The sequence below is a fragment of the Tachyglossus aculeatus genome, chromosome 14 (assembly GCF_015852505.1).
Source record: "Tachyglossus aculeatus isolate mTacAcu1 chromosome 14, mTacAcu1.pri, whole genome shotgun sequence".
Lineage (NCBI taxonomy): Eukaryota > Metazoa > Chordata > Mammalia > Monotremata > Tachyglossidae > Tachyglossus > Tachyglossus aculeatus.
In genome coordinates, this window is record NC_052079.1 from 45787846 (window position 1) to 45814569 (window position 26724).

The 26724-nt window shown below is 43.1% G+C and overlaps 1 protein-coding gene across 1 annotated transcript in view; it reads left to right on the forward strand.

Moving 5' to 3' along the window:
* Window positions 1-17559, forward strand: part of BTBD11 (BTB domain containing 11) — a 218510-nt gene extending 200951 nt beyond the window's left edge. Inside the window, exons 12-17 of the mRNA XM_038756073.1 lie at window positions 3205-3310; window positions 5348-5450; window positions 6434-6515; window positions 10441-10509; window positions 11395-11508; window positions 16750-17559. Of these exons, the coding sequence (XP_038612001.1) occupies window positions 3205-3310; window positions 5348-5450; window positions 6434-6515; window positions 10441-10509; window positions 11395-11508; window positions 16750-16959 (684 nt within the window). The 3' untranslated portion in view covers window positions 16960-17559. The remainder of the gene's footprint in view (window positions 1-3204; window positions 3311-5347; window positions 5451-6433; window positions 6516-10440; window positions 10510-11394; window positions 11509-16749) is intronic.
* Window positions 17560-26724: the final 9165 nt, after the last annotated feature.

Sequence of the window (26724 nt, forward strand, 5' to 3'; positions counted from 1 at the left end):
GTGTGTGTGTGTGTGTGTGTGCGCGTGCGTGCGTGCAGTGGCAGGGTGGAGGTGGAGGGAAGCAGGGCATTGGGGCAGGGATTGGTTCCTGAAGAAAAGAGTTTGTTCTGGGAAAGCAGCAAAAGACAGCCCTCAGCCTGATAACACTATCAAAGGTACTTGGTGGAATGGATTCTGAGGGGGAAGTTGAGGCAGCTTGGGGAAGCAGCTTGGCCTAATGGATAGAGCATGGACCTGGGAATCAGAAAGACATGGGTTCTATTACTGGCTCGCCACATGTCTGCTGTCTGACCTTGGGCAAGTTACTTAACTTCTCTGTGCTTCAATTACCTTATCTGGAATATAGGGATTAATACTGTGAGCTCCATGTGGGACATGGACTGGGTCCAATCTGATTAGCTTGTGTCTATCCTAGTGCTTAGTCTAGTGCCTCGCATATAGTAAGCACTTAACAAACTGTTTTTTAAAAAAATGTTAAAAAAAATTTTAAAGTTCTTAAAATAGGCAAGACCATCCAAAGTTCTAATCTCAGCCACCCCACACCTTCAGGCCATCTCTAGGAGAGATTGCTGATTCATCTAAGATCCAGATCAAGAGTCAGAAAAAATGCTAGTATATGAACCAACTAGGAATCTTGCTTTATCAAACATTTCCTACCATGCAACCTGTATTTAGGGGTGGATGTGCTGCCTTTTACATATCTCCAAGTAAAGCGCTTAGAACAGTGCTTTGCACATAGTAAGCGCTTAATAAATGCCATAATAATAAATAAAGATTGGGACTATAAAAATCTAGATATTTTTCTCTTGTCATATGTAACTTTGCCCCTAGGTCTCACTTGGAAGCTTTTCGTGCCACATTATTTTTCATCATATATTGTCTTTTGTCCCGAGGGACCCCTCTGTGTCCCCAGACTCTTATGGTAGCAAAACGGATAATGGAAAACCATTTCGAATAAGCTTTTCCTGGGCCCAACTGCATCAATTCCATAATTCTGCCATTATCTGTCAGTATTTGACAGATAATGGCAATATTTAACCCACTGTGTAGATTAGTGACTATCAACTCTAACAGCAATTACCCTTATTTTAGATAACTATCCCTGAAAGCATGGTTTAATGACTAGATCATAGGTGTAGGAATCAGGTGACAGATCCCAAAACTAACAAAATCTCTCGGTGCCTCAACTTCTCCATATATAAAAGAAAGCAGAGAATTCGTGGTATTTTAGGGATTGAATCCGTTTGGGTGCTGCTGACGAAAGTAACTGATCTTGGAAAATCTGGCTGCAGGAAGGATGTTGGAAACGGGTTCTCACAGAGCCCCATGTAGAGGAAAACTTGTGCTGTATTTGTATCCGATGCCACAAGTGTACACTGTTTCATTCAGCATTGCAGTGCATGATATCCAAACAGGTTCACATTGCTCAAAGAATGTTCCTTAATTATGTCATGGTGTGATAGCCAGAATGCCTAACCTAGTTAAAACATGCACTCTGATGGAACATGAGCAGACAACTAGAGGAGACTAATTCCAAAGGACAATATGCTTCCTCCCCCTTATACTAGCCTCTCTAGCATAAAAGAGGGGAAAGGCTTTGGAAGCACCCAACTGAACCCAGCGAGTTTTTGTGAGCCCTGACAGTGGATAAGCAACTTCACATAACTGTTACATATTCCACCAAGACCCTGGTAGACTTTATCATCGGTCCCCCTTTCATCCAAATCCACCCCAGAAGCATCACTGAGATTCCTCCCAGGGTTTCCAGCTGAAGCATTTTCAATTGTTGCTTAATATGACCAGGGCATCCACAGAGTGCTAGGCTTAGCCTTAACAGCTTTCGTTCTCAGTGGTTCTGGCCAGAATGGGCAAAGGAAGAAAGGAAGAATTTACTGGGACAATAAGTTTTAAAAGGGAGGAAGGTTAGGTTTATCTCCCTTAAGACACTCAAAAACCCTGAGAGAGAACAAACCATCTTTTCTCAGTAATATCCAAAACACGTTAAAAATCAAAACCATGGATACACTGATCCAGTCCTCTAATAATAGAAGAAAACCCAACAACAATACTAAATGAATGTGCTAACACAATTCTGGTATCTTTGATTCTTGACCTCCATATATGGCTGGCTTGGAGCTCGTCCTCATACCATTTGCTGTCATATAAAGAAACAAGTGAAATGACTAAAGAGAGGTGTGTGGACTTCTATCCCATCTTGAAAATCTGTCTTTCTGAATTTGATTGGCCAAGTTCTGATGGTGTAATTAATTAATGCTCCTTTTCTTCAGTAAGAACCCCAAGCCCCAAAGGATACTGGGATGTATAAATTTGAGCCAGTTTCTGGATCGGAAAGTGTTCCTGGTGTAAACCGTTTTACTACTCAGTTCTCTTTTTGGTCAAAGGCACGGGTAAATTCACGGATGACTATTAACCCAACCAGCTAACTCAAAAGGAAACCCCTTTAGCAGGGAGACTAATGAATATCAAACTGACCAAAAAACAAGTGTCAGAAGGGGGAAAGAAGAGGAGCAAGATAAATGGATAATCAACAAACCGGGTAGTCATATTCAGTAACCAAGAGTTAGCGGTCCTTCAAGATTGCATGGAAAAATTCATCCCTTTCTGAGAATCTAGGTGACTCACCCTGTATTCCATAGTCTAATTTATAAGAATGTTGCATCAGAGGGTATTTGTCTCAAACTGATAGAAAGCACTAGCATTGTCAGGGAAACTGCCTAAAGTAATTTAAAGAAATAAATGACAATTTCCAGAAAACGGTAAGTAGAAGAAATGAGAGAAAGGTGTGTTCAGGAACTAAATTGAATTTTCCATTCTGAGCTCCAACAAGAATCTGCTTTCAAATGGATATTAAATGACAAGGATGAAATCAGATGATTAAATTATGAAGGTATTAAGACCAGAGTGACAGAAACTATTTCTTAGAGCAGAATGTTTTAAAGATGACATGCATGCATATTACTGTGACTCTCTTTCAAATTGAAAATGGACAGGTTGAGGAATTTGGCTTATGTGCTACTGAAACCAAAATGAATTTTAACATTAAGGTGACAAGGGTGTATTGTTTTTAATCTGTTCTTCTTGCCTTCATAAACAGTGGATATAGTGATATTCATATTGTTATGTCTTTGGCCAGTCCCTTTGAGTCCATCAGCCAGGTGAATTTGGGGTTTTTTTTTCCTCTAGAACGAAGTGATTAGTCAACAGCTTGCAGTCATCTTCACACACTGTTATGGACCCTATCCCATCCCAAAGCTTATTGAAATCAAGCGTAAACAGACTTCACGTTTAGGTAAGTGACAGCTCATACATTGCACTCAATAGATGTTTGATAAATACCTTTACTATCGTCTTTGCTGTCATATTGGGTTTTTCGCCCATTGTCTTGTGATTTGATGACAAAGAGGGAAATTCTGGAAAAGAAGCAGCGTGGCTATGGTAGATAGAGCATGGGCCTGGGCGGAAGGATCTGGGTTCTAGTCCTGGCTCTGCCACTTGTCTGCTTTGTGACCTTAGGCAAGTCACTTAACTTCTCTGTGCTTCATTCACCTCACTTGTAAAGCAGAGATTAAGATTGTGAGCCCCATGCGGGATGTGGACTGTGTCCAACCTGATTATCTTATACCTACCCCAACGTTTAGAACAAAAGTGCTTGACAAATACCATTTAAAACAAATAGCAGAATTCAAACCCGTCCAGATGGTCCAGCATTTCTTGGGAGAATCCTGGCATTTTGGTTTTGATTTCTTTTTCAGCCATCAGAGTTGGCTACACTTTTTTCAGACAGTTTCATCTGGCAGTTCTGAAAGCCAAAGGCAATTTATGGTGAAGAAAGGAGTGTCGTGTGGCTTGAAGACGGAAACCTGAATCCAAAATTGCCAAGGGACTTTTGCCTGCATACCACTGTGACGGCCTTCCTTGTCTAGAGCCTCATTCCTCTTTTTTGCCTTCCCTTCTGTATCTCCTATCCACTTGGATTATTACCCCTTTATAAGGACTTTATACTCATGGCATACCCAGCCCCACAGTACTAATGTACATATCCTTATTTTCTCCCATTCCCCCATCCATAATTCATTTTACCATCATCTGTCTCCCCCTTCAAATTGTAATCTTTGTATGGGCAGGAGAACATGTCTACCAACTCTACTGTATTGTGGCTCAGTGGAAAGAGCCCTGGCTTTGGAGTCAGAGGTCATGGGTTCGAATCCCGGCTCTGCCACATGTCTGCTGTGTGACCTTGGAAAAGTCACTTAACTTCTCTGAGCCTCAGTTATCTCATCTGTAGAAGACTGTGAGTTCCACGTGGGACAACCTGATCACCTTATATCCTCCCCAGCGCTTAGAACAGTGCTTTGCACATAGTAAGCGCTTAACAAGTGCCATTATTATTATTATTATTATTATTATTGTTCTCTCCCAGTTACAGTGCTCAGCACTGAGTAAATGCTCAATAAATAGCATTTATTAATCGATTGTATAAAGAATGAGGGCCCTATAGAAAGGTTTCCACCAGTCTGAGGTGTCTTTGGTTTCTAAATGAGTTAGGGATGTACCCTACAAGTATATCCTATGCCACGCCAACAGAAACACTTCCAAAGAACTGAAAGGGGAGGGTTAGGATTTTCAGCCACCCAGATAATACTGAAGGTCGCTCCCTGCAGTGTGATAATAATAATAATAATAATGGCATTTATTAAGCGCTTACTATGTACAAAGCACTGTTCTAAGCACTGGGGGGGTTACAAGGTGATCAGGTTGTCCCAAGTGGGGCTCACAGTCTTAATCCCCATTTTACAGATGAGGTAACTGAGGCACAGAGAAATTAAGTGACTTGCCCAAAGTCTCACGGCTGACAATTGGCGGAGCCGGGATTTGAACCCTTGACCTCTGACTCCAAAGCCCATGCTCTTTCCACTGACTGAGCCACGCTGCTTCTCTAATAACCGTCAAAGGCCTCAGAAAACTTGAAAAAATGGGTAAAGCTCTTCAGGAAGATAGAGGCAGGTAGTTCAGTGTTTAATGTTCACCTCTCCAAAAAAAAAAAATGACCTGAGCTCTGGATTTGGATGGAGGTTCCAGAGGAAGTGGTGCTTCTAATACTTTTTTTCCCCGTAACCTGCTGGCAAAGTACGAACAGTCCATAGGAGTTTGTGAGAGCTTAATGTCTGTTGGTTGGGTTTTCCTGGGTTTAAATTTTTCTTGAATGTTTAAGAAGCGGCAGAAACTTAGGTCATAAAATCTTTTTCTCCATTAACCATTATTTATGGTCACAAAAACAAATATAAATCTATTTATTTGACTAAATTTATTCCTTTTCCTTCTCTAGATCCCCATTTTCTTAACAATAAAGAAATGTCTGACGTTACCTTTCTGATAGAAGGAAGACCATTTTATGCCCACAAAGTGCTGCTGTTTACGGCTTCTCCGAGGTAAATATATTTCTTTAGTTTGGGGATCATCCGGCATCATTGTGGATATAGATGTATTTCTAATTTAATGAAAGTACATTTTGGTAGCTTCTCAGTTTAGCAAACTGGCTATGCTATAAGGAAAAAAAATAAGGCACATGTTATTTTTCCATCTCTGCATGCCTATGGTTTGACTCGGCATGAATTGTCTAATTTCTACAGTAATGTGCTTTCCAAATCCTTGGGTTAGGGCAGTTTTTTCATCCTCCAGAGATAGTGGCAGTGTTAAGATTTGAAATGGAAAATCTCAACTGTGTGCCTGTATGTAGGTATGAAAATCCTTTCTTAAACCACTTAAAAGTAGTTAATGCAAATAAATGAAGGCAAATAAATAAATAAATATTTAGGGTATAAGGGACAGGCTAGAATTCTGAGGACAGTCCCTAGTTGATATCCCACATGCCGGTCCTTCCTTGTTGTTGCTGAATACCAGCTGTTGGTGTGGGGTTTTGTGGTATGACTTCATAGTCTACCCACAGGATCATTTCTCTATCACCACAGGCATGACATCCTAGACTATATATTGGGATCGTTTCAATATTACCATAGACATGACCTCAGAGACTACATTGCCAAAGGCCGTAACTCTGGGGATCTCATTAGAACAACCAAGTGATGGTCTTTCCAGAGCAGTAGAAACTCATCTCAGGGGATTCTGGCTTCTGGCCCCTTGGTTGGCCATCATATTGTGTTTCAGAGAAGAAAGGGAAAAACTTGTTTGAGAACTCCTTAAAACAACGTACTATTGAGTGAATTTCAAGATATTTAATGAATCCGAGGTTTAAGCAGGTAATTTCATCAGCCAAAAATGACACCACTTCTAAATTAGGCTCAGAATATTATTTTGACCTGGAGAAGGAGACTGCGGATATTCACTTTTTCTACTTTTTGGTGGCATTCTTTGTTCTGTTTTGTTAGATTAATGCTTTTCTGTTGTTGTTTAGGTTCAAAGCACTGCTATCAAACAAAACTACATCTGATAGCACTTGCATAGAGATCAATTATGTGAAATATCCCATCTTTCAGGTAAAAACTCTTTGTATTCTAGCATGCCTACTGCAGCTTATTATATAAACCCAGCACAGATTAATGTCATTTCAGTTCATCTATAATATCCCTCGTTTGGAGTTCAGTAAAGTTTGATCAGTTTGGGGCTTTTTGTTTCGGTGGAGTCTTCTTAAAACAGATTCTTTGAAAATGTGATGCTTTTTATTTTTCCAACTTTTTCTTTTTACTGTTTTTTTTTCCCCCTTTCTGGAATGGAGCACCTCAAAAAAAGGGGCCAGATTGTGTGTATATATAGCTCTGCCAGTCCAGATTTTCCGCAGGGTCCATTCCTTTCATGGTAGGAATTATGGGTTTGGAGAACTGTGTGAACCTTTTCAGGTCACTTGCAGCCTCCTCAAAGTTCTATAAAAAGAGATTAAATCTTTCTTTGACTCCCCCAAACCCAAAGCTATCATTGTAATAGTACTTAGGAAATTTCACAAGGTGAGCAGGCCCAGCAGGAATCATGCTGGATAATATGGGCAGCTAAGATTCCAGAGGCTACCAAAGCAACCTTATTCCAGGTCACCGGGCCAGGGTACAGCGTGAGCACTGTGATGTGTAATTTCAGCCATAAATGAGTACTGTGTGTAAAAATCCTTGACATAGATTTCACAGCGTGCTACACCTCTGCCTTCTTATTCATCCGCTATACCCCATGACCGACTGACAAGGACAAAAGATTGTGAGTGGCAACTGGACAAATCACTAGCACTCTAGTCAAAACCTCAGCTTAGGTTATCGGTTCTGAAGTGTCTGAACCGAGGTTCATTCGTCATTCTCCTCAGTGGACCCTCATCATCATCATCTCCTCATCGTCACTGTCATCTCCATCATCATGATGTCGATCGATCAGTCAGTCAGTCGTATTTTTTGAAGGCTTACTGTGTGCAGAGTAGCAGCCAGTCTTGCTAAGGGGGAATGAACAGGGCCATGGTCCATGAAGAAATGTTCCTCAGGCCAGAGCACATTTGAATACGTCTTCATATGCTTCCTGAAAGTGATGAAATTTTACTCTGTAGTGATGCTATTTATTAACTGCTTTCCATGTGTCAAGCACTGACAGGATAATCAGAGTGGACCCAGTTCCTGTCCCACACAGGATTTCTTTTCTGCAAACCACCAAATTCTACTTTATAGTTAGGCAATTCTGCTGTGGCAGAGAACACGTCTGCCAACTCTTTTGTATTGTGCCTCCCCAAGCCCTTAGTACAGTGCTCTGCACAAAGTTAGTGCTCAATAAATAGCATTGATTGATGATTGAGTAGGTTGGAGAACCCTTCCTCCCAGCCAAGCTGAAAACTATCAGTTGGGTCATCTTCAAATACTAAGGACAAAATATATTTGCAAGTTGACTGACCTTTATCCCACTGATTTGAAAGCTCAGAGAGGATCCTGTTACCTCTTAAATACCTTCAAAAGTTGGAGAGTGTTGAATCTTTCTGAAAGCCTCTTTCTTTGTTTCTGAGTAAAGAATCTTATGGTTTGCCAGAGGTCTGAATAGGGTTATTTTGTAACTTGACTTACCCTGTGTGTCATTGAAAGGACTCAGGAACTTGAGTACTTGCGAATGGGATTCCTAACTGCACTACTAACTGGTCTGGGAATTACACTGTTTGGGAGATCTGGTTGTAAAAAAAGTGTCCAGAATATAATGGGGCTGCCCCAAATTAATCCCTGAAACTGTAATCGTTCTGTGTTCTGGCAAATTTTCCCTGCCACATTAATCTCAAGTTCTAATAATGAAAGGGAAGAGCTAGTGGAGCTCTGGGGATTGGATTTTTTTCCTCAATGAAAAGCAAGAAGTCTTATTTGTGGTTTGAAATAGTCCCGTGAGAGGCCAAGGAAGACTAAAGCTGACACTGGAGGAGGCTCCCAGGTGCACTGTTTATTTCATTTCTAGGCTGACAGAAGAAGTGAAGTAAATGAAACAGCTTTTCCTAGACTCTTTTGAACATTGTATAAATCAAATAAAAACGGGTGTCCCGCTGAGCTACCACCTGAAGCTTTGAATGTACAGGAGCCCATTGACTGAGTCCCCGCCCCACTGGCCTTTTCCCTGCTGGGAAAACGAGCCCTATAAACAGGGCCCGCCAGCTTAATAATTGCTTATTCAATTTCAGTTAATCCCATTGTCAAAACGTCAAAAAGCAAAGGGGCCGGGAGGTAATAGTAATGGTGTTAATTAAGCGCTTACCGTGTGCCAAGTAATTCACTCCCTATAAATCGGCTAAGTCCTTGGGTAGTTACAAGGTAATTATATCAGCGACAGACCTGGTCCCACAAGAGGCTCACAGACTAGGAGGGAGGGAGAACAGGTATTTTACCCATTTTACAGATGAGGAAAACTGAGCCACAGAGTGATTAAGTGACTTGCCCAGAGTCACACAGCAGGCAAAGGGTGGAGGCAGGACTAGAACCTGGTTCCTCCTGACTCACAGGCTCATGTTTTTTTGCCACTAGTCCCAGTATAAAAACAGTCATCCCAGCCCCGTGGATCAGCATTTCTGTCACTGGTCCATGGTTTGCACAGCTCTTAATTAGCAGTGTGTGAAGGGGGATTGATTTTTTTTTAATAGGCTGCCATAAGAGCATTCTCTGACTCATTTTATTTTTCCTTTTTGTGGAAAATTCTCTCCCCCATCACAGTCAGCGTTGGTGGCATATGTGGATTACTTTGCAAATGTTCAGTGAAGCCTGAATTTAACACATGGTAGCCACCATCAATTAAGCTGGGAACTATTAATGTTCCTGATTTGGAGCTAAACAATAACAGAGTCTGGCAAGAGGGCCAAGGAAATCTCCCATGTACCAGATTTTATACATAGTTAAGAAAAAGTCAGAAGGTGTTTTAATGCCTGCAAAACAACTTGGCTTTTGGATCTAAAAATACAGCTAAGAGCTCTTTAGTTTAGTTTGAAACACTGGTTGGTTGTGTGATTTGAGCAAGTCACTTAACCTCTGTGGGCCTCACTTTCCCTCCGTATAAAATCGACGATATCTGTCATCGGCCTCCCCACAACTGTTATTGCAAAGAGAAACTAATAAATCCCTGTAAAACCCTTTGTAAGCACAATAGAAATACTGATTGATAATGTCAAAGACACCGTTACAGCTGGGAAAGGGAGGCTAGCTGAAAGTAAAATCTCATTTTCAGCCCGCATCTTGAAAGCTTCTCGAGTTGGATTCCTGGATCTCTTCCTTGGATCCCAAATTAGCAGTGTCAGAATTTAACCCTACTGGTTCATATGGAGTGGAAAGAGTCCCTGCAATGTCAACCTTTCAGGAACTCAGAATTACAAGCGAGAAATAGCAACTTGTCCTGAGTTGTCCACCCATCCCCGAGCCCTCCACCGTGGACAACGCTGCCACACTTCCTTTTCCTTTGTCCTCCCATTCCATATAACATCGTTACGTCGTGCTGCAGGCACGTGTGGCAATCCATGTACCAACATAAGGAAGTCAGCTCGAAACTTCAGTCCAAGTGTGTTTCTCTGGGGAATCCCTCAACTCACCGAACTGTTTTTGGGTTTTTTTTGGCATTTATTAAGCGCTTACTATGTGCAAAGCACTGTTCTGTTGCATCTGTTGCATCCTCCCCTTATGTCCCTGTTTCCATAGGCCACACTTCCAAAAGTTTAACTACCCCAAGTGCTTAGTACAGTGCTCTGCACAAAGTAAGCACTCAATAAATACGATTGAATGAATGAATGTGCTGTGGTGTTAGGCCCTGAAGCAAATCACTCAGCGGCTCACCTTAAGAAGCAATCCTAGCTGTAATGCAGAAGGTCCATCCTGTGGGTGGGACCGAATCAATGGGTGAGGCAGTGTCCTGCCGGACAGGCGAAAGGGGGCAGATGCTCAGAGTGGATTTGTAATTGTCACTATTTCTTTTTTCTTCCAGCTGGTTATGCAGTATCTTTACTATGGTGGGGCTGAGTCGTTGCTCATCAAAAACAGTGAAATAATGGAGGTAAGAAACATTTTACATCACTCTTTTTTTAAAAGTATTTGTTAAGTGCTTACCAGATGCCAGGCAGTGTACTCCTGGGGTAGATACAAGCTACTCAGATTGGGCACAGTCCTTGTCCCACACAGGGCCCACAGTATTTTCCAGATGAGGTAACAGAGGCCTAGAGAAATTAAGTGACTTAACTTGGAGGGTTGCTTCTCCTTAGGAGCCAGCCATAAGCCCGCGCTGCTACTGAAGAGCCGCCCCTGGCCTGTTTAATCTCTTTTGCCTGTGTTTGTATTTCCTTTCACCCTAAATTAGAATGTATTAGAAGTATGAAATTAGAAGTATGAAAGGAAAGAGTAATTCTACTAGGAAATGCTCATTGAACAACAGGACTGACTGCTGAGTCTTATCGTCACATATGTAAACTCTGCTGGTCCTTGGTTTTGAGACTTAAAGGACTGCTGCCCATCAGAATCCAGGATCGAACAGATTAGTCCTCATGGGATACCAGGGGCATTCCACGAGAACACAACAAATCTTATTATCTCAAGAGTTTAAAACCAAAAAGAAAGATGAGCTATTAATAACTAATATTTCAGAAATGGATTGCCCATATCCAGGTCCGCTGAGAATAGAACAAGATGAAATGGATTTTGGAACTGCACCGTGAAGGATTGAAAATAAATGTAAGGATAATCCAACTTGGTTATCCTGCACTTAGTGCAGTGCTTGGCACATCTTAAGCACTTGACAACTACCATAATTTTAATAAATCAAAGTACCATTATTGATGAGCAGGTTCCTGTCTGACCATGTCTTGTGACCATGTAGATTTCGGACAGTAATGTGGAAGAGTGGTCTGTTCACCAACTTTCTACTGTTTTTTTTTTATGGTTTCAGCTTTTATCTGCTGCCAAATTTTTCCAGCTTGAAGCTCTGCAACGCCACTGTGAGATCATTTGCGCAAAAAGCATCAACACAGACAACTGTGTGGACATTTACAACCACGCCAAGGTAATCCCAACAGCATCTTTCAGTTAACCTGGGGGAAGACAAAAAAAAATATATACACTGCCTGGGGAGAAGACAGCATGGCTCAGTGGAAAGAGCACCGGCTTGGAAGTCAGAGGTCATGGGTTCGAGTCCCAGCTCCACCACTTGTCAGCTGTGTGACCTTGGGCAAGCCACTTAACTTCTCTGTGCCTCAGTTACCTCATCTGTAAAATGGGGATTTAGACTGTGAGCCACCAAGTGGGACAACCTGATCACCTTGTAACCTCCCCAGCGCTTGGAACAGTGCTTTGCACATAGTAAGCGCTTAACAAATACCACCATTATTATTATTATTAAGACAAATTTTCTCAGTTGTCTGTCTCTGCCTTCGAGATTTTTCTTGTCAACGTTAGATTCCCCAGTTCATTTTGAACTTCCCTGGTCTCTGATAGCAAGCAGCATAATTGGGAATAATCCACAAGCCTGGTGCTGGTCTTTTACCCGCTTTCGAAGAGCAGGCTAGAAGTCTTCCAAGAGGAATCTCTTTCTCTTTTCACCCTGTCTAAGGGTCCCTGGTTTTGTGGAAGCTGCTTACAAGCCCCATGTGGGACTTACCCCAGTGTTTCGTACAGCGCTTGGCACATAGTAAGCACTTCACAAATACCACAATTATTATTATTATTACAGAACAGCTTTCTGGCTCTACTCAGAGCATGTGTGGGGTTTTTAAGTCTTAGACGAAATATTTTCCACTCAGAATTCAACCTGCCCTCTTCACCGCTTTGTTGTATCATTTAGCTTTCCTTTGGTGTGTTTCACTTCCAGGGTCCTTTGAATTTGTGACTTTGCAAGTGTGTCTGTGCTCTTCACCTTTAACAGAGGAGAGATTGTACCACAAGGCTCAGTTTTAATCATCTTGGTTTCTTTATAATGCTGTCCCTGTAGCTGGGCTCATCATTTAATAATAAGGCCTGATGTAATGTGAACCACGTCTGGGAATAAATTTGTGCTCTGAGCATTGACAGCCGTAGGACAAAAAACGATTCTTTCATTAATATAACTTTGTTACTGGGAATTAAAGTTCAGTTCCCTTCACTCTAAGCCAAATTCTGTAGGGCCACTGGTTAAAAGACATGAGCTTGTATTAGAGGGCAAGTATTTTTCTTTTTTGTTCTTCCAGAGAAGCAGGGCCATGCAGAGAGATCTGTTCTCCTAACATGCTGTCTCCTCTTTTCAGGGGACTCTGTGCTTTTCTCGCCCCTTGACCTTTCCCATCCATCCCTCCTCCCTCCATTCCTTTTCCCCATGCTCTAAATCCTGCCTGGTAACAGCAATCCATTGCACTTCAGGATGATTTTCTTCCTAGCAGATCAGTACTCCAAATTCAGAATATTTGTTTTGTTTTTAAATGGCATTATTAAGTGCTTCTGTGTGTCAGGCACTGTTCTAAGGGCTGAGGTAGATTCCCACGCTTAGTTAATCAGGCCAGATACAGTTCCTGTCCCACAAGAGGCACACGATTCTAAGTAGAAGGCAGAACAGGGATTGAATCTCCAGTTTGCAGTTGAGGAAACAGTCACAGAGAAGTTAATAATCGTAAGAATAATTGTGGTGTTTGTCTTTGTGCCAGGCAGTGTACTAAGCACTGGGGTGGATACAAGCAAATTAGGTTGGACACAGTCCCTATCCCACATGGGGCTCACAGTCTTAATCCCCATTTTACAGGTGAGGTAACTGGCGCCCAGAGAAGTTAAGTGACTTGCCCAGGGTCACATAGCAAGCAAGTGATGGAGCGAGGATTAGAACCCAGGTCCTCTGGCTCTCAGTCCTAGGGAGGCCACTAGGCCTCGTTGTTTGTCTTGGGCCCTAACAAGTTCAAGAAGGGAAAACATAAGTAGCTACATCTGATGTGAGAAAGGACCAAAACAGTATCAAATCTAATTCTTTGAGATAGTGTTTTACTTTTGCTCAGGACAAAACAGGTGGGGAATCAACTTGATAGGTGAACGACCTAGCCAACCTGTGTTTTCTTAAAAACCTGTCTGGAATTACTGAATTATAAAATAGGGGCCCTGGAGCTCCAGCTCAACCTCTCTGTATGATTTGTACTTGGAAAAAAGAGATGCCGGTGTGCTCTTATACAGCACTGACTTTCAGACTGATACAGTAAGCCAGATTTTCCCAGCAGGTAAACTACTCACTGGAAATAAATGATGCATCTTTGGAAGTTTCTCTTAACTCCTTTATAAACCACTAGAGACACGCATACACACGCAGAGAGAGAGAGAGAGACTGTGCGTGTATTGCCATCATTTATATTTGAAGATGACACTACTAATGGTGGCATTTTACCCATGTGTGAGAGAATCACTGAAGAAAAGATCATCTTTTCTGCACTCTCCACAGTAAAAGAGTAGTGCATGTTATCTAGTTTCTTCCTCATTTCGGCGTTAGCAGGGCATTCCCAAATAGGGCTATTTCGGTAATTATAATAATAACAATAATAATGATAGTATTTGTTAAGTGCTTACTATGTGTCAAGCACTGTTCTAAGCGCTAGAGTACATACAAGGTAATCAGGTCGGACACAGTCCTTGTCGCACATGGGGCTCACACTCTTAATCCCCATTTTACAGATGAGGGAACTGAGGGACAGCGAAGTTAAGCGACTTGCCCAGAGTCACACAGCGGACAAGTGGTGGAGTCAGGATTAGAACCCAGGTCCTTCTGACTCCCGGGGCCATGCCCTATTCAGTAGGCCATGCTGCTTCCCATAGGTAGTGTAGTGCTGCCAAAATCTACCTCTTGTCATCTCCCAGACTAAGCCCCCCTTTTCCTTTATTTATTTATTGATTTTACTTGTACATATCTATTCTATTTATTTTATTTTGTTAATATGTTTGGTTTTGTTCTCTGTCTCCCCCTTCTAGACTGTGAGCCCACTGTTGGGTAGGGACTGTCTCTATATGTTGCCAACTTGTACTTCCCAAGGGCTTAGTACAGTGCTCTGCACACAGTAAGTGCTCAATAAATATGATTGATTGATTGATTCCTCAGCTCCCCCTCCTCTCCCCATCGCCCTGACTCGCTCCCTTTGCTCTACCCCTACCTCCCCACCCCAAAGCACTTGTGTATATATGTACTTATCCAGAGTTCTATTTATTTATATTAATAATGCCTGTTTACTTTTTTGTTGTTTTTTTAATGGCATTTATTAAGCGCTTACTATATGCAAAGCACTGTTCTAAGCCCTGGGGAGGTTACAGGGTGATCAGGTTGTCCCCCAGAGAGCTCACAGTCCTTAATCCCCATTTTCAGAGGAGGTAACTGAGGCACAGACAAGTGAAGTGACTTGCCCAAAGTCACACAGCTGACAGTTGTCACTGTTGTCAATGGCGGGGCCGGGATTTGAACCCATGACCCCTGACTACAAAGCCCATGCTCTTTCCACCGAGCCACACTGCTTCTATATCTGTAATTCTGTTTATATTGATGCTATTGATACCTGTTTACTTGTTTGGATGTCTGTCTCCCCCCTTCTAGACTGTGAGCCCATTGTGGGCAGGGATTCTCTCTTTTGTTGCAGAACTGTACTTTCCAAGTGCTTAGTGCAGTGCTCTGCACACAGTAAGTGCTCAATAAATACTACTGAATGAATCTCAGCAACCCAGAGACCTACAGTGGGTGACCTACAAAGACAGGACTGTAGTAAGAGCGTGGTGAGCAGGGGAGGAGAGAGAATGTCCTTCCACCAGCAGGCCATGGGCTGGATTTATTTTTCCAGCTTGGGAAGTGGATCGTGCTGACCCATCCATGCCCTCTCACATTGTCACCCTCAGCAGATGCTCTAAACTGGCCCCAAGGCCAGCAAGTGGCATCTGTGGCAGTAGGAGTCCTGTTGTGCCCTCTCTCATTTCATAAACCATTTCACGAGAAGCAGCGTGGCTCAGTAGAAAGAGCACGGGCTTTGGAGCCAGAGGTCATGGGTTCAAATCCCGGCTCAGCCACTTGTCAGCTGCGTGACTTTGGGCAAGTCGCTTAACTTCTCTGGGAATCAGTGACCTCATCTGTAAAATGGGGATTAAGACTGTGAGCCCCCCATGGCATAACTCCCCAGTGCTTAGAACAGTGCTCTACACATAGTAAGCGCTTAATAAATGCCATTATTATTATTATTATTATTATTATTATAAGCCATTATCCAGTGGGGCACTTTCACTGAATGGACCGAAGACAGCATCTTTTGCTCTTCACTAAAGCCAGTGACTGTGGCATGCTATAAAAAGAGATGTGATCAAAACCAACCAGACCTGGAGACTTTGAGAAGGGGGCGAAGTAATTTACCCTTCCTGAATCGCGTAGTACCTCAGAGGATTTAAAAAGAGTGATGATAGCCGCCCGAAAGTGCTCAGCTTCTTCCGGAGAATTAATTTACCTCTGGGAAAATCTAGCCCTTTGCAAGGGAGGATTAGAAACCTTTAAATTGAAGGAAGTGACCCAAAAAGAAAGACAGGTCAGCATACATTTCTGATCTGGCATTATGTCCTTGGAGTTATGGATGAACTCCTTCTGTCTGTTATCTGAGGGTTGAGGTCTCAGTCTCGTGAACGATTGTTGCTGCCCGTGATGATGATAATGGCATTTGTTAAGCGCTTACAATGTGCCAAGCGCTGGGGTAGATACAGGGTAATCGGGTTAGACACAGTTCCTGTCCCATACGAGGCTCAAGGTCTGAGGGGAGGGAGAACAGCTATTCATGACTTGAAGCCTTTATTTTATGGATGGGTCCCCTCAGGTCTCGATATGGATCAGAGCAGACACGCACTGATACCTGGTGTGGTTTAGAGCCCATCCTTTCCCTGCTTTGGGCCCCAATTTCCTCTTCTGTGAGCTGAGGGTCAGAAAAGCTCTGAGAGAGTCACTTTCGTCAGGTAAATTTCCATCCTTCTATTGCCCGATCCTGTGAATTAAGCGTATTACGGAATTAAGCGTATTACTCTGTTCCATTCTGCTGGTTCTCAGAATTTCTTCCTCTTCTTCTGTTTCTCGAACTGCTGCTCGGTCCCATAAATTAATACAGACTCTTACTGCCTGAAACAAGCGGTGATGGGATTTTTTTTTCATTTGTCCCCGTGAGTGTGACCGCCTCTGACCACAAAGATCAGGGGAGGCTCTTTCCCCGCTCTGGCAGGGAAAGCATGTGTCTGCGCGGGCTGAACTGACATCGAGAATGTGATCTCTCTTTATCTTCACCTCCCGCAGTTTCTTGGAGTCACAGAACTCTCGTCTTACTGTGAAGGCTATTTTCTCAAAAATATGATGGTCCTCATTGAAAATGAAGCCTTTAAGCAGCTTTTGTACGACAAGAACGGAGACGCAACAGGTCAGGATGTACTGCAGGATTTACAGAGGACGTTGGCGACAAGAATTCACTCCATCCATTTATCATCTTCGAAAGGCTCGGTGGTGTAAAGAAGATAATGCCCTGAAAGGTCTCAAACCAATTCCCTTGTTGCATTAGCGTCTCGTGAATAGGCAGGATTCCACCCGGCGTCCGGTTTTGTCCGAGGGGCTGCATCCATAGCTTGGCTTCTCTTGGATGAGTGGAGTCATCCAAGTCCCATATGCAGTCTGCGTCGGGAGGACTTCCTACTGTTACGTGAATTACTGCTGTGACCTGCTTTTGAAGATTAACCTGTGGGCATGGAGCAGCCAGTGCCAACAGAATCCACCCCAGTGAATAGCAAAAAGCCCTCGAACAGTAAAGCTGGGGACCCCCGTCAATTATGAAACTGACAAATTGATAACTTACTGGTTGTTTTGTTCTACGTTATCTATTTAAGAACCATACTGTACCTATCCCCGAGACCATCATATTGTGCATTTAAGAACTTCGTTGTTGCAATCTGACAAGGTCTAATTGTGTTGTAGAACTGATAAGACTGTTAACGATACTAAGGAACTATACTGGCAAATTTGTAGGGGTGGGAGCTTTTTAAAATGTTCATAAAAACGGGCAACCTTGTAGTTTAAAATACATTTCTAAAGCTTAAAAGTTCATTTTCAACCGAACTGCGTCTAAGGTTATGCATTTTGTTGTTGTTGCTTTTTGCTTAGTTTTCTTTTAAAAAACAAAGGTCCACAGTACTTATTGGGTAAAGATACACCTGACAAGATTTTGCTTGGATTCTTTCTAAAGGTAGTAAATATCACCTTGCCTCAACGGTCACTATTATATAAAAGAGGCACACTGCCAAGAATTATCTGATTGCAATAGCTGTAAACAATCTGCATGCTAATTGTGAGTTGGGCTGTAAAAACACCCACTATAACAAAACATGCATTTGCATGGGGCTGTGTCTGTGAGTGTTTTGTTCGTCCTTCATTTTGCCAAGAAAGCAATGCAATGTTACTTCTGCTGAAACTCCATTTTGTGAAATTAGCATATCAATTTTTTCCCTAGTTTAAATGAGATTATTTCCACGGAAATGTATTTGTAGATGCTGATCTTTCTTTTTTTCGTTCACCAGAGAATACTGGAGCATTACTCTGTTCTAGTAAGATGTCGATACTTTGCTACTGGCCAGACAGTGTCAATGTTAGCTTATTTTTAATTATTAATATGTAATATAGAATGATCTCTCATTGTATCCTGGGAATGTACAGTATAGATTTTATCTGTTGAAAGTTGACCGTCCAGTTATTTTGCAATGTATTGTTAGCCAGAATTTTAAGTGCCACAGTATTCCTGACATCTTTTAGTTTGCACCCTTCGTTGCACCATTGATTTGAAGCCTAGTAAAGGGTAAGGGAAATACTCTTCCCATTTTTGAAGGTGGAGTTACAGTACTCTATTTGCTAGCATACCTTTGGAGAATTGTGCCCAGATCATACTTTTTGAAGAGCTTTAATTTGTAGTGCAAGTTAACTCTGGTCCATTGTTAAGAGTATTTATGTTTGGTGCTATTTCTTGTCTATGGCTTCTGGAATGCTCAGATCACACTCCCTGCATTATTTATTAACATGCTAGGGAGCTACTTTACCGCGTTTCTGTGCGAGTCCTCCCTTATGCTTGGTTGTTTGAAAGCTGTTACGGCACCTTCAGCAAATGGCAGCATTTACCAAAGTGCGAGAACATTTAAGTTTCACAGACAGAGCATGATAGCCTACCCGTGGGTCCTCAGAAAACATCCCACCTAGTCCATGTCCCAAAAAACACCCTCTGAAATGTTTAGCTTAAAGCGATGTATTTTTCTGTGAATATTTAATGCTACAAGAGAACCGCCAGACATTGATCCGTGCAGCGGCACCTCCCCGAGGGCTTGACGTTAGACAGTTTGGTGTGGTTTCGTCAGCAGTTCGTTTTTTACACTGCTGCTAATACTTTGTATCGTACGAGCAAAAACCACCCAACAGTTCAGATGTGGGTCTCAGTGTGAAATTGGAAAATCCTCAAGTGCCTCCTCTCACATCACTCTATGGGAAGAGAAAATACCGAGGGCTCCGCGACCTCTGGGGTATATTCGACTGCTGATGGGTTGTGGAGCTTTTCATAAGCGACAACTGGTTTGAAATGCATTTTGTGTGGGTTTAGGGGAGTGCAGTCCTTGACTGGGTCCTTAGGACTGCCCGTTCAGCGGGTCTGCTTATTGTCATCGGAGACCGGCGTTCCGCTCTCCCACCTGCCCACAGATAATGTGATTGGCCCCGTTATCTAGGAGAGCGCTTTCGAGTGGGCTTTGGAGTTGCTGCCAGGAGGCCTGCTGAAGTTGGTGTTCGGGCGATGAGAGGAAAGGCTAGGAGAGATGGAGGATATGCTGCCATCAGCTACAAATCAATTATCCAGCCCCCATGGTTCTGGGGTGGTCTAAGGCTGAGAGCAGGTAAACTCAGGTGTTGCTCAGCACAGCGTCCCCCTGCCATGATCCTCATCAGATACATCTCTCTCTCGCCATTGGGGGTCTTATCCGCCTCTCCACACTGAACCTTCCCGGTTTGTCTTCAAAGACCGTTGAATCTCGAACAGCAAGGCGGATCCAACAGCGTAGACGCCCGAGGAGTTGCCCATTCGGAGGACACCCATCACACGGAGTCCAACGTGTCGTGGTGAGCGAGGTGGAACGTGGGACTGAGGCAAACGCCGGGCCCCTCAAAACTGCTCTCAGAGGAAGGCTTCTGACACGCTGTTAAGCGGGGGCCTGTTTCTTTTGGGGAAGCGACGAATGGATACAGGCGTCTGGTCCGAAGACAATTTACGGCCGGTCACTGGGAGGTGAGACAGGCCCAGGGTCTCTCCTGAGCCTCCTTCCCCAATGTGAAGCTGCACACATCTGTGCTAGACTCTCCCCCACAATCGGTAAAACTGTACCTGTGGATGAATTTGATTTTCTGCCTGTTCGGTCTTGAGTAGTGTCTTGCCATCTAATGCCTTTTACGGGGACCAAAGCCAAAAGTGATGGCCTGTGTGGGTTTTTTCCCCAGTGCTGTGTTTACGAGAAATTGCATTGTGCTCAAATCAAAGGTTTTGTGGGGCAGGAAGTGTCTTGTTACTGTTAGAGTTCCCAGTTCATTCCTTCTTCACTGCTAATAATTACAATTAATAATAAGGATGGTATTTGTGAAGCGCTTGCTACGTGTCAAGCACTGGTCCAAGTGCTGTCCGAGGATTGGCCTTTAGAGACAATCAGCAAACCTGCTCTTAAAGGTGACGGAGGGTGTCTCTGTTTGTCACCTTATGGTTGAGTCCAAGGTCTGTGGTGAAAGTGAGAGAGCCAGTCACGTAGGAGAGATGTCAGGTGGAATAGAGAGCATGAACAGGTTTTACGGTACAAAGGTAAGACCTTCCTCACTTCCAGAAACTCTTCCTACTTTTCTCCCTTTCTGTCTTCAAAGCCTGAGGAACTGTCAGTTTCCCACCGTTCTTTCTTGTCACCCATCACGTCGCATGCTGTGTCCAATTCCTAATCATCAGTTCCGCAGGCCATCTTATTACGCGGGGTTCTGTTAAAGGAGAAATCTCTAAGTTTAGCTCTCAATTCAAAAAGACAATCATCTTGTGTGAATAGGCAAATAAAATAGGCACCTGAGCATATCTGACATCCCTAGAATGCTTATTTTCAGATTAACTTTCAAATGGCTTCTAGATTTTATATCTGTATATAAAGATATTACTCTCTACACATATATATGTACTGTATATAGATCTTTGGTTTTGAGAATAATATATCAAATCCTGGCACTACCAACTACAGTTCCATCGTGCCTGTAAGAAATTAAATGGTTTTCACATCCGAGCATGTTAGGTATTACGAAGCTGAAGACCGTTTATCTGTTTATTCTGTTACTCCAAAACTGATCGATTTATGATCGTGTCTCATGAAAATCATGCATGACTTACTCCTTTTGTGACTATATATCGAAAGGAGAAACTGTACAGAGTCAGATTGTCCTTTCTGTGTTGATGTTGTGGCCAATAAGCCATTGCTCTTAACTGTTATAAATGATGTGATTTTTTTCTTTGAGTTAAGGTCCCTGTGTATGTGACTTGTCAAAACACTTTATAATGATTTGAGGGTATGTTTGTTGCACATTAATCTAAAACTTGTTGGCTCTAAGTCAGCGCCGGCAGCTTACTCGTGCGTCAGCCTGTCTCCCTGAGACTCAACTCCCCCAGCCACGGGAGGGCTTCTCTTTCCAATCCATCCATCCAATCAATCAATCAGTCGTATTTATTGAGCGCTTATTGTGTGCAGAGCACCGTCCTAAGCGCTTGGGAGAGTACAAAACAATAACAGACACATTCCCTGCCCACAAAGAACTTACAGAAGTGTTTCCCCTAATTAGCTTTAGTGAATAAAAACCTTCCTGTGCATCTCTAAGAAAACTGGATTTTTCTCGGAGGTAGGTTTCCTCTGGCTTTACGGGGATGAAAGAAACCACCCCCACTTACCAGTCACGTTCTCAGCTTTATTCCTTTTCTCCTCAGCTGATGCCAGACGTTGAACACGATACAGGATTCTTCTTCTTCTAGCCTCACTTGGAAACAGGGTGTCCTAACCCCGACCCTTTAATCCCAAGAAAGCATTTCCAGCCAAACGGCTGAAGTGATATGTAAAAATGGAGAGAGAATGTGGGATTCATGGAGGCTACCCTGTGAATTTTCACTTCAAGGTACTTACGTGGCTCGTTGGAACAGGATGGGTGAGCGATCTAGGCCAAAGTGGTTGCTTCTTAATAATTGAGTATAATTGTGATGTTTGTCAGATGCTTACCGTGTGCCACACATTCTCCCAATCCCTGTCCCACAAGCAGCTCACAGTCTGAGAGCGAGAACCAACATTTAGTTCCCAAAAGAAGCAGCGTGGCTCAGTGGAAAGAGCACGGGCTTTGGAGTCAGAGGTCATGGGTTCAAATTCCGGCTCCACCGTCAGCTGTGTGACTTTGGGCAAGTCACTTAACTTCTCTGGGCCTCAGTTACCCCATCTGTAAAATGGGGATTAAAACTGTGAGACCCTGTAGGACAACCTGATCACCTTGTAACCTCCCCAGCACTTAGAAAAATGTTTGAGAAGCAGCGTGGCTCAGTGGAAAGAGCCCGGGCTTTGGAGTCAGAGGTCAGGGGTTCAAACCCCGGCTCTGCCAATTGACAGCTGTGTCACTTTGGGCAAATCACTTCACTTCTCTGGGCCTCAGTTCCCTCATCTGTAAAATTTGGATTAAGACTGTGAGCCCCCCGTGGGACCACCTGATCACCTTGTAACCTCCCCAGCGCTTAGAACAGTGCCTATCCCACATGGGGCTCTCAGTCTCAATGGGAGGGATTCTTCCCTGTTTTACAGTGGAGAAGTAGTACTCATTTCTTCCCATTTTGCAGACGAGGAAACTGAGGCATAGAGAAGTAAGTGACTTGTCCAAAGTCACGGAGTAAGTGGCAGAGCCAAGGTCAGGACCTAGACCTTACGACTTTCCAGTTGACCATTCTGCTTCTAGATGTAATAATGAATGTCACTACAACCCGATCAATTTAAACAAAAACGTTGTCAAGCCAAGTGATCTGGAGACTGAGCCTACTCTGAATTGCTTGCTGTATTTAGAAAAATCCAAAATGGTGACCTCAAAAGGACACCCCTAATTTGGCCAAGAGGGAATTGTACCAAATATATTTGATGCATCACCTGATGTACGTAAAAACCAAAGCCTCCCGGTGAGTGGAAGTTGGAATGTTTAATCTCTGGTTGTCCTGGTCTTCTAGGGTTATTAAGGAAAAAATGACTTGGCAGTGAGTGACCCACTTCGCACCTCCCTTCAGAGTGATGCTATATATTGAGTTTACTATGTGCAAAGCATTTTGCTAAGCTCTGAAGTAGATTGTACAACCATTTTCAGTTTGAGTGAGTACAGGAGATGAGAATAAGAAGGCTTCTTTGTCTCTATATACTCAGTAGTTTCACATATGGGGAGAGTTTTCCATTTACTCTAAAAAAAAAAAACTGTCCTTGTTTTCTGTTTTTTTTTCAAGGCCAGCTGCCCACTCAGTTCAGGCCTCGTCTTAAATTGTTTACTTTAGGAGTGATTCCTTTCCATCCAAAGACAAAGAGAAGCAATTCAGTCATGAACATAGGACTGCTGTGAAACAAACATGCTAGTATAGAGCCACTTGATTTTGTACAATTGGCATAAACCTGAATCAATCGATAGTATTTATTAGACACCTATTGCGTTCAGAGAACAGACTGAACTCCTAATAAAGGTGATAAAGGCTATCAGCCAGTCGATATTTATTGAGCTCTTTACGGCACTGTACTAAGTGCTTGGGAGAGTACAGAAGGTGATAATTGGTAGACATGATCCTTGCCCACAAAGACCTTTGTTCCTTGGAAAAGAGTGTGCTAAAAAAATAGTCATATAAATAGCTCAAATGAGAAGCAGCGTGGCCTAATGGATAGAACACGGTCCTAGGAGTCAGAAGGACCTGGGTTCTGATCCTGGCTCTGCCACTTGTCTGCTGTATGACCTTGGGTAAGTCACTTAACTCCTCTGTGCCACAGTCACCTCACCTGTAAAATGGGGATTAAGGCTATGAGCCTATGAGGGACAGGGACTGTATCTAACCTGACAATGTTGTATCCACCCCAGTGCCTAGTAAATCATTGGGCACATAGCACTTAATACCATGGGAAAAAAAAGAATAATGAGCCCATAAGCAGCATCAGAACTTGGTAGGGAATCAGAGGAAAGTGGACAGGGGCAGGAAGGGTTTAGTGACTGAGAGAGGGGTGCTTTTCTGGTGTGGTTACGTGGTGGATGTGAGTAACTGTGCCTGGATACAGGGAGCTGGACTAAATAACTCCTCAGTGTCTCTTGCAGCCCTGTGATTGTGCCAGGACTCCAGAGAAATGGATGAGCAAATGTGCCATCTTTCCTGTTGCTATTCCCTGGATACCCCTAAATTCTCGTGGTCGGAAGAGTTCCGGGGCACTTTTACTTAGGAGCTGGATTTTTGCTCCTAGTGAACAGGACAGATTCCAGTTTGGCTAGTGACATCATCTGCAGTAGCTCCAGGGGTTCCCACCTGGCCTGTGATCACCATTTCCCGGCCTGGACTCTTGGAGACATACCGGGTGATTGTTCTCCAGTTGTTGTGTTCCTTCCCAGAGGAAATAATCCTTGTCTTTTATGTGAAAGGTTAGATTTCAAAGAGACTCTCATATGACTGGTCTGTTGGTTTGTGTATTTGGGACATCATCATCATCAATCGTATTTATTGAGCGCTTACTGTGTGCAGAGCACTGTACTAAGCGCTTGGGAAGTACAAGTTGCCAACATATAGAGACAGTCCCTACCCAGCAGTGGGCTCACAGTCTAAAAGGGGGCATGCTTTGTATTTTATACACATGTAAGTAGAAATTGATACAGGGGCATGGGTAGAATCAGTTCTATAGAGTGATTTCTCGACACATAAATGTGTTGAACAAAACTTGCAGATTCACTGCCCCAAAAGGGCTCTACTTTGTACTGAGCTTAGTGTTTTTACAGCTTTGATATGGAAATACACACACACACACACACACACACACACACACACTCTCTCTCACGTTTTCTTTCAGAGAGGGGAAACTGCATGCTCTGGCAAAAACAGTGTGAATTAGGCCATGAGATTCAAAGCCTTATAAAAGAGACTTGGTAGGTTATAGGAAGTTTTTGACATCTGAAGTAGAGCTTAGGGCTGGTGTTCATTTCTGGCATGGAATTGACCATCACCGTGGCATTGGGGCAGACCACACTTTGCTTGGGCTACTTGCTACCTCCTGTCACCCATCGTGGGCCCAGGGAACAGGTCTAGGGATTGAGTATTCAGTGGTTTGATTTTGACTAATCTCTGTGACTCATCTGGATGCAGAAATCCAAAGGAGAAAAGGCAACCAAAGGAGAAAGCCGTATTTTTTCACAGGGGTCTTTTGAAACCGAAAAATGCCAGGAAAGACATCTGAGGACGATGGAGAGTTCCTTCGCTAAGGTACTGCAAACCTGGAGCAGAAGCTCCGACGACTCTTGTGAAGAGGACAGACCCTCATTTGCCGAGGTTGCTATGGTAGGAGCCGGTTTGCTCTTTTTATGCGTACAACACTTGAGTGTAGTCTAGAAAATAAAGAGGAGCGGCCTTCAATTAACTGGTTGAACCTCAAGCTTACGCAGGTACTAGAGATATTTTGAAGTGGGCTGTTTCAACTTGAACAGCACTCTGCTTTTCTGTTCCCTATTCTGTTTTGCACAACCTGGTCTTCTGAACAGGCTCCTGTTAGTAAGCAAATGAAAGCGGAGCAAGGCTGTTTATCGAGCAAAAGCACATTACATGCAGTACCTTAGGACTGGAAAATGTCAATGCCGTTGATGCTGATAACCTGTGAGAAGTCAAAACGTTAAAAAGTAAAACCCTCGGCAAAACAAACCCATATTACTGAGAAGCGGCAGGATTGGGAAGTGGCAGAAGAAGGAGACTGTGAGCCCACTGTTGGGTAGGGACTGTCTCTATATGTTGCCAATTTGTACTTCCCAAGCGCTTAGTACAGTGCTCTGCACATAGTAAGCGCTCAATAAATACAATTGATGATGATGAGATGCCAAGAGACCCAGGGAGATGAGTTCCATCGTTGACTTTAAACTTTACAGTTTGGTCCAACTGCATAGTGATGCTCGCATCAGATAATTGCTGGTGCTGTAATACAGTTCCTTTAAAGGAAGTTTTTTTCTTTTTCTTAAGGTGAAGTTGGCTTAGTTTTACACAGAAGCAGGTCGTCTGTTTAGGTTAATTGTATTAGTTCCCAGTGGTGACTTTGAAGTTTGGCTTCATCCTTTCCTGGAGGTTTCTGAAGAACTGGAATTGGTGTTTGCAGAAAATTTTGTATTGTACCTTCCCCAGCGCTTAGTAGAATGCTCTGTGCACAGTAAGTGCTCAGTAAATACGACCGAATGAATGAATCTGCAGAGCAATGAGACAGTTTGGGGCTGTTAATGGGGAATAAGTTTTTACTCAAGCCCTACTTTGGAAACGTGGTGGGAGAAAGCAGTAAGGTTTAGTGCTTCAAGCCGTGACCTAAGAATCTGATCTGCATTCTAGTTCCAGATCCACTAACACTGTCAGGCTGAGGGCCTTTGAGCAAGTCGCCTAACCTCTCTGGGCCGCATAGGGGTGTGCTGGAGATGAGACCCTATTTCTGAAAGCTCTCGAACTGTTGGAAGCCAGGTGCTCTCTATGCAAATGGTGTCATTGTAAGTATTATTGGAAGTGGATCACACTGCCCTTGGTGGAGTTAAATGTGGTGGAGCTCCAAGTGAAATTTCAGAAACCAATTTCTGTTTGTGTCCAGAGTTGGGAAATATTTTAAATATCTTAACGTATTTGTCTGCTCTCCCAAGTGCTCAGTGCAGTGTCCTGTACAGAGTAAGCATTCATAAAATTGATTGTCAGTTTTAAAGATTAATGAGTAATTTGCTGAGAACCATGCTAATGATTTTCCTTTTCCTTTGTAATTATTCTGTTTGGCACCCCCCCGCCCCAACCTCCGCTTTTTTCTCCCTATACAACCGTGTTTGGGTGTTTTTGATATGTGTGTTACGAATCCTGTGGGTATATCCATTGTTACCCTTGAATGTGAGGATCCAACCAAAAACATGGAAATTGGAAAATGTATTGGAATTGAAACCCAGAATAGCCTTTAAAGCTGCCCATTTCATCTT